The 13,262-nt window shown below is 47.2% G+C and overlaps 1 protein-coding gene across 1 annotated transcript in view; it reads right to left on the bottom strand.

Moving 5' to 3' along the window:
• Nucleotides 1-12,697, bottom strand: part of LOC119919574 (xanthine dehydrogenase/oxidase-like) — a 52,942-nt gene extending 40,245 nt beyond the window's left edge. The window contains exons 1-6 of the mRNA XM_038740113.1: nt 12,590-12,697; nt 6,945-7,086; nt 4,103-4,160; nt 3,595-3,691; nt 2,887-2,995; nt 568-694 (exon numbers count right to left, since the gene is read on the bottom strand). Of these exons, the coding sequence (XP_038596041.1) occupies nt 568-694; nt 2,887-2,995; nt 3,595-3,691; nt 4,103-4,160; nt 6,945-7,016 (463 nt within the window). The 5' untranslated portion in view covers nt 7,017-7,086; nt 12,590-12,697. The remainder of the gene's footprint in view (nt 1-567; nt 695-2,886; nt 2,996-3,594; nt 3,692-4,102; nt 4,161-6,944; nt 7,087-12,589) is intronic.
• Between the last annotated feature and the right edge of the window lie 565 nt (nt 12,698-13,262).

The following is a 13,262-nucleotide window of genomic DNA, read 5'->3' as shown; positions in this document are numbered from 1 at the left end:
TGTACTCTCCTAAACACTTAGTACTATGACCTTAGGACATTTGATAATCGCCCCACCCCCAACCCCACAGAACTTATGCACATATCTTTAAATTATTTATTCTAAATTACTTATCTATTCATACTAATGCTTGTCTCCCCTCTAGACTAAGGCTTATTATGGGCAGGGAAAGCATCTGCTTATTCTCTTGTATTGTTCTCTCCCAAGCACTTAGAATACACTCTGCACATAGTAAGCACTCAATAAATACCATGGATTGATTGAAAAAAGTTAGTGTTCAAATAAATACCATCAATGGATTGATGAGTGGAATTTTCAGGGAACATGTTTATCAACTCTGTTATACTGTACTCTCCTAAGAGCTTAGTACACTGTTCTGCACACAATAATCACTCAATAAAAATGATTGATTTAAAATTACATCTTCCGTTCATGACAATCCAAATCCTTCTCTTTCCTCAGTTCTTTCTCCCCACTGCCCCTCCATTGCTTCCTGTTGAATGGCTCCAGTTATGAGAAACTCTCTCAGAGTGCCACAGGGCTGGGTGGGGGCCAGGGGCCAGATACCTTTCAACGTATTCTCGATCTCCTCCATGGAGGGCTCAGGATTGTTCCGGAGCAGAGTGTACATGCTCATGACGATACCAGGGGTGCAGAATCCGCATTGAGAGCCATGGCTTTTGGAAATCCTCTCCTAAGAGAGGTAAACCAAGCAAATGTCAGCAGTAACCAGGGTTCCAAATGCCAGCTTCCCTCAGAACCATTCTAGCATCCAAACAGAGAAGCAGCAGGGCTTAGTGGAAAGAGCACGGGCTTGGGAGTCAGAGGTCATGGGTTCTAATCTCAGTCCCGCTACTTGTCAACTGTGTGACTTTGGACAAGTCACTTAACTTCTCTGTGCCTCAATTACCTCATATGTAAAATGGGGATTAAGACTGTGGGCCCCATATGGCCAATTTGTACTTCCCAAGCGCTTAGTTCAGTGCTGTGCACATAGTAAGCGCTCAATAAATACGATTGATGATGATGATGATGATATGGGACAACCTGATAACCTTGTATTTAACCCAGAGCTTAGAACAGTGCTTGGCACATAGTAAGCACTCAAATACTGTCATTATTATTAATATTATTAGTGAAGCAGCTCATGGAAGAAGAAAGTGGACTACAAGAACAGTCTCCAGCTTGGAACATTTTCACTTTCAGCTGAAGAGCTGTTTCAGAGGGAGACTTGCATTGACCAATGAAATGTGGGAAATGCTGGAGTTGCACTGCCACTGGGTAGTTGAACACCAGCAAAGGAACTGTTCTGTCCAAAGCAAACCACCTTGCTGAAATCAGGGCAGCCAACTCCTTTTTTTGGACTTCACTTGAATCTCAACTGACCCACAACAGAACCACCTGTAAGGATGGTTCAGCCATTTCCATGTTCAACAATAGCCTCTGGCAAAAAGGGGGTGGGGGGGGGGGCCTTGCTTCTTTGTGAAAGGGAAGGTGTGTCCCCTGGTTTTCAGGACACAACCACAATGATAAAGTCATTAAATCCTCCTTTCATCTGCATCAAAGCAAGTAATGAACACTAATTAATGCTCAGCCTACAGGGAGGTGAGTGTGAGGAGCTCCCTTTTCTGAAGAAGAAGCTATGGTATTAAGTGGCAAAGTAGCATCTCTAGGTCTCCCTAGTCAGTCAGCGTCTGTGTCTGGATTAAATCTCAGACAAAGCCTCTGCCAAGTCTGCAGTTTGCTAAAGCATCAGAAAGGAAGCTTCCCAGCGAATTGGGACTGTGCTTCCCTTGACCTCCCTTGGCAGGATGAACCACAGGGTGGCTGAGGAAAGAGGCTGCCCTGAACACATGGGGTGCAATGGCTCCAGAGCAATTCCAGGGACTGCCAAAAGCACATCCAGCCACAAAGCAAGAGGACAGCTGTTTGGGACTACTTGCCACTGCAAAGCCACACTCACATATATGGAAGATTATCTCATGGCACAGAGTTCTTTCAATTTACATGAGATATGGAGAGACAGAGACAGTGTATGAGTGTTGGGGGAGGGAGATGTGTGCATGTGTGTCAGCGTCTGTCAGAAATGGTGGGTTCTGGACCTGACTGACAATCTCTGGGAAAGAGAAAAATTGTCATAATTGATCTGTGCCTCACATTTCCCACATGACTACTCTGAGGTTTTACCTGTGGTTCCCAGTGACACACAGACCAGTGAAATTTATTAAAGTGTTTGAGGTCATAAAAGGAAAGGCCTCAGGGACGTTTGTATATAGGGTTCTCTTCACTGGGGAACTCTAGCTCACAGTCATTTATACCTAGGATAATACAGGAGAGAAGCAGAACCCACCAGAACCCACTACACTCTACCTCCTTTCTCAAGCCCCAAGGACTCTGTGGGCATGACCTCAGGCAAGCTCCCAACATCCCTGGGGGGGTTGACAGGCAGGGGACATTTTGTGCATAGGGAAACAGCTACAGAGAGAGTAGGTGATCTTCTTAATGGACCAGAAAAAGCGCGGGGGTCTAGGATGAGACACAGTTTCCCTTGGAGACTCCCACCCTAATAATAATAATGTTGGTATGTCTTAAGCGCTTACTATGTGCCAAGCACTGTTCTAAGCGCTGGGGAGGATACAAGGTGATCAGGTTGTGCCACATGGGGCTCACAGTCTTCATCCCCATCTTACAGATGAGGTAACTGAGGCACAGAGAAGCTAAATGATTTGCCCAAAGTCACACAGCTGACAGTTGGCGGAGCCAGGATTTGAACCCATGACCTCTGACTCCCAAGCCCGGGCTATTTCCACTGAGCCACGCTGCTTCCCTAAAAGCTGTGTTTCTCCCCATTCAAAGTTTTCAGATCCAAGCCCCAGCCTAGCTCACCTGCACAGGATGCAGCCTCGTCTCGGTACTTCCGATCCCTTCCACGGTCGTCACGGCGACATGGTGCAGGGCACAGATGGGGATGAGGCAAGCATTGGCAGAGGAGTGGCTGGACCCCCCCATTTAAGGAAGCTTGGTAGATGAAACTATATTGTTCCCCAACATATTCACTACAATTCCCTGTCATCACAATTGGTCCATTCTTCTCACCATAATCCCTTGATATTGTTAAAAGGCTCTCACACAAAGCAGAATTCCTTCCAAGGGCCCTACTTTGTTACACCTCACTCCCATGCTGTGATAAAGAGCGGGGAGCCTCACTGTCCACAACATCTTCACTGAAGGGAGAGAGGAAGGGGAGAAGGGAAGCCTTCTGTCAGACCACTGTTACTTGGCACTGCTCTCGCCCTCTTCATCAACATTTGTTGGCTGCCTACTAAGTGCTTGGGAGAGAACAAAAGTAGCAAGGCACACGTTCCCTGCCGTCAACTTACTATCCACTGTTTCCAAGCTCCTCTCCATCCCTTTGTTGAACTCTTCCAGTTTGAACTTTGACTCTGACTCTATTTTTGCCCTCCTCCCCACGGGAAAGGAAGTGTGAGAATCACAAGGTAAGAAGAAACCCGCGACTACTTGCCAAGATAGTGCAGAGGGTGTTACTATAATCATGCAGAAACTGGGCTTGAAAGCCCCATGGACAAAGGATACACAACTTTGTTCTGTAGCCGGTCAAACCTGGACAGCATCACGGTGCAGGCCCCACAGTCTCCTGCTCCACAGCCGTGCTTGGTCCCCTTCAAACCCACTGGGAAACACGGTTAAGGAAAGGAGACTTGGCAGAGCAGGGAGATACCTTTGGTGAGAACTTTCTGACCATTTATGGAGCTACGTCACTACAAGAAGCTCCTTCTCCTCCACAAACGGTTGGGAAAATTCACTCCTGTCTACTCTGGGGTTTACACTCCGGAGGAGAGTGGTTCTGATCTGCTCTAATCACCCCTTAGGGCCCTGTAGGCACTAGACAGCTGGGAGCCCCTGACCCCACAAACTGGAGGGCCCCACCCACAAAGACCCAGTCCAGGCTAATACCCAAACTCTGAGAAAAATCCCTCTCAACCTGCATTCATACAAAAACCCTACACCACCAAGTGCTATCACCTCACTCAAAATCCCCCTCTCACTCCTCCTCTTCCTCCTCTTGAGGATGTGCAGATACATTTTCTACGAAGATAAACCAACAATGTTGTTTCTGGGTCTGCAGTCTTCTCCACGACCTGTGACAACGGAAGGAAAAAGGGTAAAGAGGTCACACACATATACCTGCACCTGCTGTTGGGGGAGCCCTTCTCCTCCTTTCCCATCTCTCTCCCTTTCCTATCCTTGTTTCTAGCTCATGGCCAGTACACTGCCCAGTGCTTAGAACAGTGCTTTGCACATAGTAAGCGCTTAATAAATGCCATTATTATTATTTATTATTATTACTGGACACGGTGTCCCTAGAGGCTCCCCTGGGTTCTTGGCCCCAATTAGGTTTGGCCTAAGGCTACTTTTGGATTCATTCATTCAATCATATTTATTGAGCACTTACTGTGTGCAGAGGGCTGTACTAATCGCTTGGGAAGTACAATTCGGCAACTCCTCACCACTTTTAAGTGGCCAAAAGTGTTTCTTCACCTTCATCAGAAATCTGAGCCCTGAATGCTTTTGGAAAGGGCAGTTTAAGGAGTGATTTTCAGGTAGTTGGTCCTCTCTCCAAGTTTCTCCCTTCCCCAACCCCCTGAGATGGAGGACTGAACCCAGGATCACCTACTTTTTTACATTAATTTAATAGTATTGAGCGCTTACTGTGTACAGAACACTGTACAAAGCGCTTGGAAAGTACAATTCAGCAACAGATAGAGACAATCCCTACCCAACAATTGGCTCAGTCTAGAAGGGGGAGACAGACAACAAAACAAGTAGACAGGCATCAGTAACATCAAAAATAGATAAATAGAATTTTATATATACACATCATTAATAAAATAAAATAATAAATATGTACAAATATACACAAGTGATGTGGGGCAGGGAAGGGGGTAGAGCAAAGGGAGGGAGTCGGGGCAATGGGGAGGGGAGGAGGAGCAGAGGAAAAGGGGGGCTCAGTCTGGGAAGGCCTCCTGGAGAAGGTGAGCTCTCGGTATGGCTTTGAAGAGGGGAAGAGAGCCAGTTTGGCGGATGTAAGGAGGGAGGGCATTCCAGACCAGAGGTAGAATGTGGGCTAGGGGTCGGCGGCAGGACAGGTAGGAACGAGGCCCAGTGAGGAGGTTAGCGGCAGAGGAGCAGTGTGTGAGGGCTGGGCTGTAGAAGGAGAGAAAGGAGGTGAGGTAGGAGGCGGCAAGATGATGGAGGGCTTTGAAGCTAATAGTGAGGAGTTTTTTCTTCATGCAAAGGTTGATAGGCAACCACTGGAGATTTTTGAGGAGGGGAGTGACATGCCCAGAGCATTTCTGAAGAAAGATAATCTGGGCAGCAGAGTGAAGTATAGACTGAAGCGGAGAGAGGCAGGAGGAAGGGAGATCAGAAAGGAGGCTGATGCAGTAATCCAGTCGGGATAGGATGAGAGATTGTACCAACAAGGTAGTGGTTTGGATGGAGAGGAAAGGGAGGATCTTGGCGATGTTGTGAGGGTGAGATCAGTCCTCTCCTGATTCTCTTCTTATCTCTCTGGCCATTCATTCTCAGTCTCCTTTGCAGGCTCCTCCTCCCCCTTCCCAATCACTTAACTGTAGGGTTTCCTCAAGGGTCAGTTCTTGGTCCACTTCTGTTCTCCATCTATACTCACTCTCTTGGGGAACTCATTCTCTCCCACGGCTTCAACTATCATCTCTATGCAGATGACACCCAAATCTACAACTCCTCCCATTCTCTCTCCCTCCCTCCAGGCTCGTATCTCCTCCTGCCTTCAGGACATCTCCAACCTGGATGTCTGCCCGCCATCTAAAACTCAACGTGTCCAACACTGAGCTCCTTATCTTCCCTCCCAAACCCTGTCCTCTCCCTGACTTTCCCCATCACTGTGGACGGCACTACCATCCTTCCCGTCTCACAAGCCCACAACCTTGGAGTCATCCTTGACTCCGCTCTCTCATTCACCCCACATTTTTCCAATGGTAATTTCTAAGAGCTTACTATGTGCCAGGCATTCTACTAAGCACTGGGTAAATACAAGCTAATCAGATTGGACATGGTCTGTGTCCCACATGGGGATCACAGTCTTATTCACCATTTTACAGATGACGAAACTGAAGCCGAGAGAAGTTCAAGGACTTGTCCAAGGTCACCTAGCAGACAGGCGGCAGATCTGTGTTTAGAACCCAGGTCCTCTGACTTGAAGACCCATGGTTTTTCACTAGACCACGCTGCTTCTCCGGGGTAACTTCCAGCATTCTTACACTGGGTTTTCCCCTGCTTGGCAACTACTTAAAATTGACAGTCCTGGGGCCCTGCCTCTCCTGCCTCTAAAACCAGCTCTGCTCATCCTGTCCTCTTTCCAACTCAGTTTATTCCTCTTCCCCTCCCAGCTCCCTGCCCTTCCTCTTTTGGCACAGATGATGTGCCGTCAGCTCTCGCTGACTGCACTGCCCTGGCAGGTTTGTTGACTGAGCGGCTGTTTCTTTTTCTTTCATTTTTCCTCTGCGCCACATTGGTTTTAAAGTCCACAGTGTTTGATGAGCAAATAAGTTCCACAGCATATGACTTTGAATAGAAAAATCCAGGAAGCAAAGCTGAAAAATCAGCGGGGACTGCACCCCAGACTTAATGAAACCCTCACCGAAGGTTAGTGTAGCCTACTAGTAAAAGAAGCAGTTTCAGAATCTTCAGGTCAGGGCCAGTTCAATCTTGCTTCCTGCTGGCTCTAAGAAGTGGAAAAAGGCAGCAGCAAATATAAGGAATGGCTTCTCTAGGAGGGTGTGTGTCCTTGGGAACAGGTAACCCAAGCATGAGCCTGCCTCCTGAGTACAGAAAGTTGTTTCAGGATCAAAGGTTTACTTAGGGAAAAGCAGATCATTCCCTACCTTCTTGCCGTTCACAAAGAAAACCAGCTCGTCCTCCACCATTCTCACAGACTCGGCTCCTTGAGCTGGCATACTCAGGCTTGAGGGTGATTTAAGACTGTCAGCTTAGGTAGCACTCTCCTGGATCTTGTATTATGATTACCTGGAAAAAAAAAAGAAGAGTTTTTAGTGAAAAACTAGTGCTCCTGACTCCACTCCAGGTCCCAAAGCTGTGACTGAGCTCTGTCACAGATAAAACCTTCGTTCCACTGCAAAGTCCCCAAAGACTCAGATTTTCTTTGTGGGCAGGAGAAAGCTGAGCAGAGGGAGATTAAACAGCAGGGGAGAGCCCAGTTTCCCATCTTATCATTCTCCTTACTTGCAAGGAACTCGTCTACCCACTCTGTGATACTGTTCTCTCCCATGTGCAAAGTCCAGTGTTCTGCACCCAGTAAACTCTCAAATACCATTCATTCAATCGTATTTATTGAGCACTTACTGTGTGCAGAGTACTGTCCTAAGCGCTTGGGAAGTCCAAGTTGGCAACATATAGAGACGGTCCCTACCCAACAGTGGGCTCACAGTCTAGAAGGGAGAGACAGAGAACAAAACATATTAATAAAATAAATAGAATATGTACAAATAAAATGAATAGAGTAATAAATACATACAAACATATATACATGATTGGTTGGTTGGTTGAAGATCACTGATGATTGAGTCCACGATGGGTGTGCTATTTGCATAAAAGAGGCATTTTTTTGGCCTAAGGATGGATTTGTATGGGCGACCTAAGAGTTCTACCAGTCCTGAGGTGAAGGAGTTGAACTACTAGGAGTTGCAGTCTAGAGGTGGGGAGCCAGACATTAATATAAATAAATAAATTACAGATATGTACATAAGTGCTGTGGGGCTGGGAGGGTCGGGGGGAAAACAAAGGGAGCAAGGTGATGCAGAAGGGAGTGGGAGAAGAGGAAAGGGGGTTTAGTCAGAGAAGGCCTCCTGGAGGAGCTGTGCCTTCAATATGGCTTTGAAATTGGGAAGGGTAATTGTCTGTTGGATTTGAGGAGCGAAAGCGTTCCAGGCCAGAGGCTGGACTTGGACGAGGGGGCTTAGATGAGCAAAGTGTGCGGACTGGGTTGTAGTAGGAGAGTAGCAAGATGAGGTAGGAGAGGGCAAGGAGACTGAGTGGCAGCGGTGGTGAAACCGATGCGTCTCTGCCCCAGCCGTTTGGGATCAGAGACGCAGAGGGGGACGGAGAGGCCTCAGAGACGGGTGGGAGCTGGGACTCTCCCTTCGGTGTGTGGAGAACTACCACCGCCTCAGCCACAGTAGCAGCAAGTAATTCATGAGGATGAGCCGGGACAGAGTCACTTCACTCCCTCCTCAGCCTCCTTTGTGTTTGGGGTGGCTGCAGACGCCAGGACAGGGAGATTGTAATGAGAGCACGACAGTAGCACAGTGGCTATGTTTCAGTTTCAGTTTTATACCGGGCAGTCTATGCTCCTTACGGGCAGGGGAGGCATCTGCTAATTCTGCTGGATTGTACTCTCCCAAGCATTTAGTACAGTGCTCTGCACCCAGTAAGCGCTCAAAAAAATAGGTTAGCAGCATGGCCTAGTGGCAAGAGCGTGGGCTTGGGAATCAGAGGACATGGGATCCAATCCCAACTTTGCCACTTATCTGCTGTGTGACCTTGAGCAAGTCACTTACCTTCTCTGTGCATCAGTTAACTCATCTGTAAAATGGGGATTAAGACCGTGAGCCCCATGTGGGACAGGGACTGTGTCCAAAATGATTACCTGGCATCTATCCCAGCACTTAGAACTGTGCTTGGCACCTAGTAAGTGCTTAACAAATACTGTAACAATAATAATAATAATAAAATACCATAGAATGATTCATTCAATCGGATTTATTGAGTGCTTACTGTGTGCAGAACACTGTACTAAGCGCTTGGGAAGTACAAGTCAGCAACAAATAGAAATGGTCCCTACCCAAAAACGGGCTCACAGTCTAGAAGGGGGAGACAGGCAACACAACAAAACATGTAGACAGGTGTCAAAACTGTCAGAAGAGAGTAGTAAATATGTACAAGGAAAATAGAGTAATAAATCTGTACAAATACATACAAGTGCTGTGGGGAGGGATGGGGAGGAGGAGAGGAAAAAGGGGGTTCAGTCTGGGAAGGCCTCCTGGAGGATGTGAGCTCTCAGTAAGGCTTTGAAGGGAGGAAGAGAGCTAGTTTGGCAGACGTGTGGAGGGAGGACACAGTTCATGTCCCACATGGGGCTCACAGTCTTAATTCCCGTTTTACAGATGAGGCAACTGAGGCCCAGAGAGGTTAATGACTCACCCAAGCAGACAAGTGGTGAAGCTCGATTAGAACCCAGGTAATTCTGATTCCCAGGCTCATGTTCTATCCGCTAGGCCAAGCTGCTTCACCACATTGCTGGATTGTGTGATGATAACAATGATGGACACTGGAGGAGATACGATATGAGCAGTTTGGGCATTGTCCCTCCCCTTTCATGAGGCTCATGATCTAAGAGGTGGGGAGAAAAGGTTTAGATTTTCGTATTTACAGATCAGGAATCTGAGGCACAGAAAAGTCCAGTGACTTGTCCAAGATCTCACAGCTGGGAAGTGGCAGAGCCAGGATTAGAATTTAGGATCCCTGACTCTCAGGCCCATGCTCTTTCCATTAGTGCCACAGACATAGCTTTTGCAGGGATTCGGGCATCTACATGAAATAATGTGACCGCATTTCTTTTTTTTTTAATGGTATTTGTTAAGGGTTTATTATGAGCTAGGCACTGTACTAAGCACTGGGGTAGATACAAGCTAATCAGGATTAACACAGTCCATATCCCAAGTGGACCTCACAGTCTTAATCCCCATTTTACAGATAAGGTAACTGAGGCACTGAGAAATTAAGTGATCTGCCCTTGTTCAGCGTGGCTCAGTGGAAAGAGCCCAGGCTTGGGAGTCAGAGGTCATGGATTCAAATCCTGGCTCCGCCACTTAGCGGCTGTGTGACTTTGGGCAAGTCACTTCACTTCTCTGGGCCTCAGTTGCCTCACCTGGAAAATGGGGATTAAGATTGTGAGCCCCACGTGGGACAACCCGATCACTTTGTATCACCCCAGCGCTTAGAACAGTTCTTTGCACATAGTAAGTGCTTAACAAATACCATCATTATTATTAGTATGTTCACACAGCAGCCAAGTGGCAAAGTCAATATTAGAACCCACTTTCTGCTGACTCTCAGACCCATGGCTCTATAATAATAATATAATAATAATGATAATGAGCTCTACCCATCAGAATGCAATGCTTCAAGATTTCTACCAAGATTCGCTCTTCAGAGCTTGCTGTAATCCACTGTTACCTCTGTCTTTATCTGTCTGTCCCCATCTTGACAGTGAGCCCCAAGTGACACAGGCCCTCAGCACAGGGTGTGGCATACAGTAAGCATTAACCAAAACCACAATTATCACCGTTATTACCAGAATAAAAAGACAACCAGAACGCATGCGTGGTTCCTCGGAAATCGAAGGGGACCCTTGTAATCAAACCTCCCAGGCTCAACGGGCTCTTTCTACACAAGTCTTCAAACGGCAGGCAGGGTTGTCTTGCCAAGAAGTTAGGCAGAGAGATGGCCTCAAGTTAGCCCGCCCTACTCTCCCCTTGGAAGGTTTAGCCCTTCGCAGCAGCTAAAGAAGCAGCCGGTGGAAACTCCCTAAATTAAATTAATTGCACAGATGGCATTATCTGTCGCTTTCTGGTGGAAGAGAGGGAATTATACAGAAGCATTTAGGAAAAGTCCCTGTCTCCTCTGAATGGACAAGAGGAGCAGTGTCGCTTAGTGGATAGAACACAGGCCTGGGAATCAGAAGGACCTGAGTTCTAATCTTAGAGAAGCAGCGTGGCTCAGTGGAAAGAGCCTGGGCTTTGGAGTCAGAGGTCATGGGTTCAAATCCCAGCTCTGCCAATTGTCAGCTGTGTGACTCTGGGACTCTCGTTTCCTATCATTAACAGTGTCATTGCTGTGGTGTATCAAGGGAGAGAAGTGGTCTAAAATAGTGTAGTCCCGAAACCAGGCTGGAGTTTCTCATTTGAGCCTCCTTTCTAGTGGGTGGACTCTCAGGTGAACTCTCAATTCTACTGGTGTTGCCCAGCTGCTAGGAGAGGCCGGTTTTTCCCACCCCTGCTATGGGTGAGCGAGTGTGCACTCTGCAACTTCAGCCCTTCGATACCGGTTCAACTATCCTCCCACAGAAAACCATGTCCCACAGGTCTGAGGTAAACAGGCCAGGCTGTTAGTAACCTGAAAAGTGAACCAAAAAAGGCCTAGTCTTAACTGACATTTTAGACCCAAAAATGTCTTGTGTTTGGGAGAATACAAAAGTCAAAAGAAAAGTGTGCCTGTCCTCAGAGAACATAAGCACTTAGTACAGTGCTCTGCACACAGTAAGCACTCAATGTCATTATTATTATTATTATTATTGGCAGAGCCGGGATTTGAACCTCTGACCTCTGACTCCAAAGCCAGTGCTTTGGAACTATATAGCTAGAGAGTAATAAATATGTACAAATAGAATAACCCAGCACTTAGAGCAGTGCTTTGCACATAGTAAGTGCTTAATAAATGCCAGCATCATTATTATTATTAATTGGCAGAGCCGGGATTTGAACCTATGATCTCTGATTCCAAAGCCGGTGCTTTGGAGCTATATATTACAGCTACATAGCTACAGAGTAATAAATATGTACAAATACAATAATCCAGCGCTTAGAGCATTCATTCATTCAATCGCATTTATTGAGCGTTTACCATGTGCAGAGCACTGTACTAAGCGCTTGGGAAGTCCAAGTTGGCAACATCTAGAGATTGTCCCTACCCAACAGTGGGCTCACAGTCTAGAAGGGGGAGACGGACAACAAAACAAAACATGTATGCACCTATTTGTACAAATACAATTGTACAATCTGTAGATGTACAAATAGAATAAATCCAGTGCTTACAGCATTCGTTCATTCAATCGTATTTATTAAGCGCTTATTGTGTGCAGAGCACTGTATTAAGCACTTGGGAAGTCCAAGTTGGCAACATCTAGAGACAGCCCCTACCCAACAGTGGGCTCACAGTCTAGAAGGGGGAGACGGACAACAAAACAAAACATGTGTGCACGCATTTGTACAAATAGAATTGTATAATCTGTAGATGTACAAATAGAATAATCCAGTGCTTAGAGCATTCGTTCATTCAATCGTATTTATTAAGCGCTTACTGTGTGCAGAGCACCGTACTAAGCGCTTGGGAAGTCCAAGTTGGCAACATCTAGAGATGGTCCCTACCCAACAGCGGGCTCACAGGCTAGAAGGGGGAGACGGACTACAAAACATGTGTGCACGCATTTGTACAATCTGTACATGTACAAATAGAATATGTACAAATGCGTGCACACGTTTTGTTTTGTTGTCCGTACAATCGCTGGATATCTGTAGATGTACAAATAGAATAATCCAGCGATCAGAACAGTGCTTTGCACGGAGTAAGCGCTTAATAAATCCCATCATTAGATCTGTACAAATCTAGAAAAGCGATGCGGGGGAGGGAAAGGAAGAGGGAGGAAGGGGGACACGTTGGGGGAGACACTCACCCGTCCCGCGGCCCTGTTCTCAACGTGCTGGTCCTAACTGCAGAGTGGACGTCTGGGGGTCTTGGGCAGAGATGGACCCCAGCTGGCCGGACTACTGCGGGGAATGTGTGTGTGCCCACGGGCTATTTTAAGGCTAAATGTTAACTCGTGACCGCGGGCGGAGCTTGAAATTGAAGGCGGGGAATTCCCGCCCCTCCATCCTAAACAGGCCCACTGACAGCCCGAGTCGGAAACACAGAAGGTGCCAATCAAATCGGGGATGGAGGAGGGGGGGAGGGCAGAGATGGGATAAACTTGGATCGATTCATTCATTCAATCGTATTTATTGAGCGCTTCCTGGGTGCAGAGCACTGGACTGAGCGCTTGGGAAGTACAAGTTGGCAACAGATAGAGCCGGTCCCTACCCGACAGCGGGCTCACAGGCTAGAAGGGGGAGGAGACAGACAACAAAACGAAACATACTATGTCGGAGAAGCAGCGTGGCTCAGTGGAAAAGAGCCCGGCCTTTGGAGTCAGTGGTCATGGGTTCAAATCCCGCCTCTGTCAGCTGTGTGACTGGGCAAGTCGCTTCACTTCTCTGGGCCTCAGTTCCCTCTTCTGGAAAATGGGGATTGACTGTGAGCCCCCTGTGGGACAACCTGATCACCTTGTATCCCCCCAGCGCTTAGAACGG

The sequence above is a fragment of the Tachyglossus aculeatus genome, chromosome X1, assembly GCF_015852505.1.
Source record: "Tachyglossus aculeatus isolate mTacAcu1 chromosome X1, mTacAcu1.pri, whole genome shotgun sequence".
Lineage (NCBI taxonomy): Eukaryota > Metazoa > Chordata > Mammalia > Monotremata > Tachyglossidae > Tachyglossus > Tachyglossus aculeatus.
The sequence above is the reverse complement of the archived record's forward strand: the minus strand, read 5'-3'. Positions and strand labels throughout refer to the sequence as shown.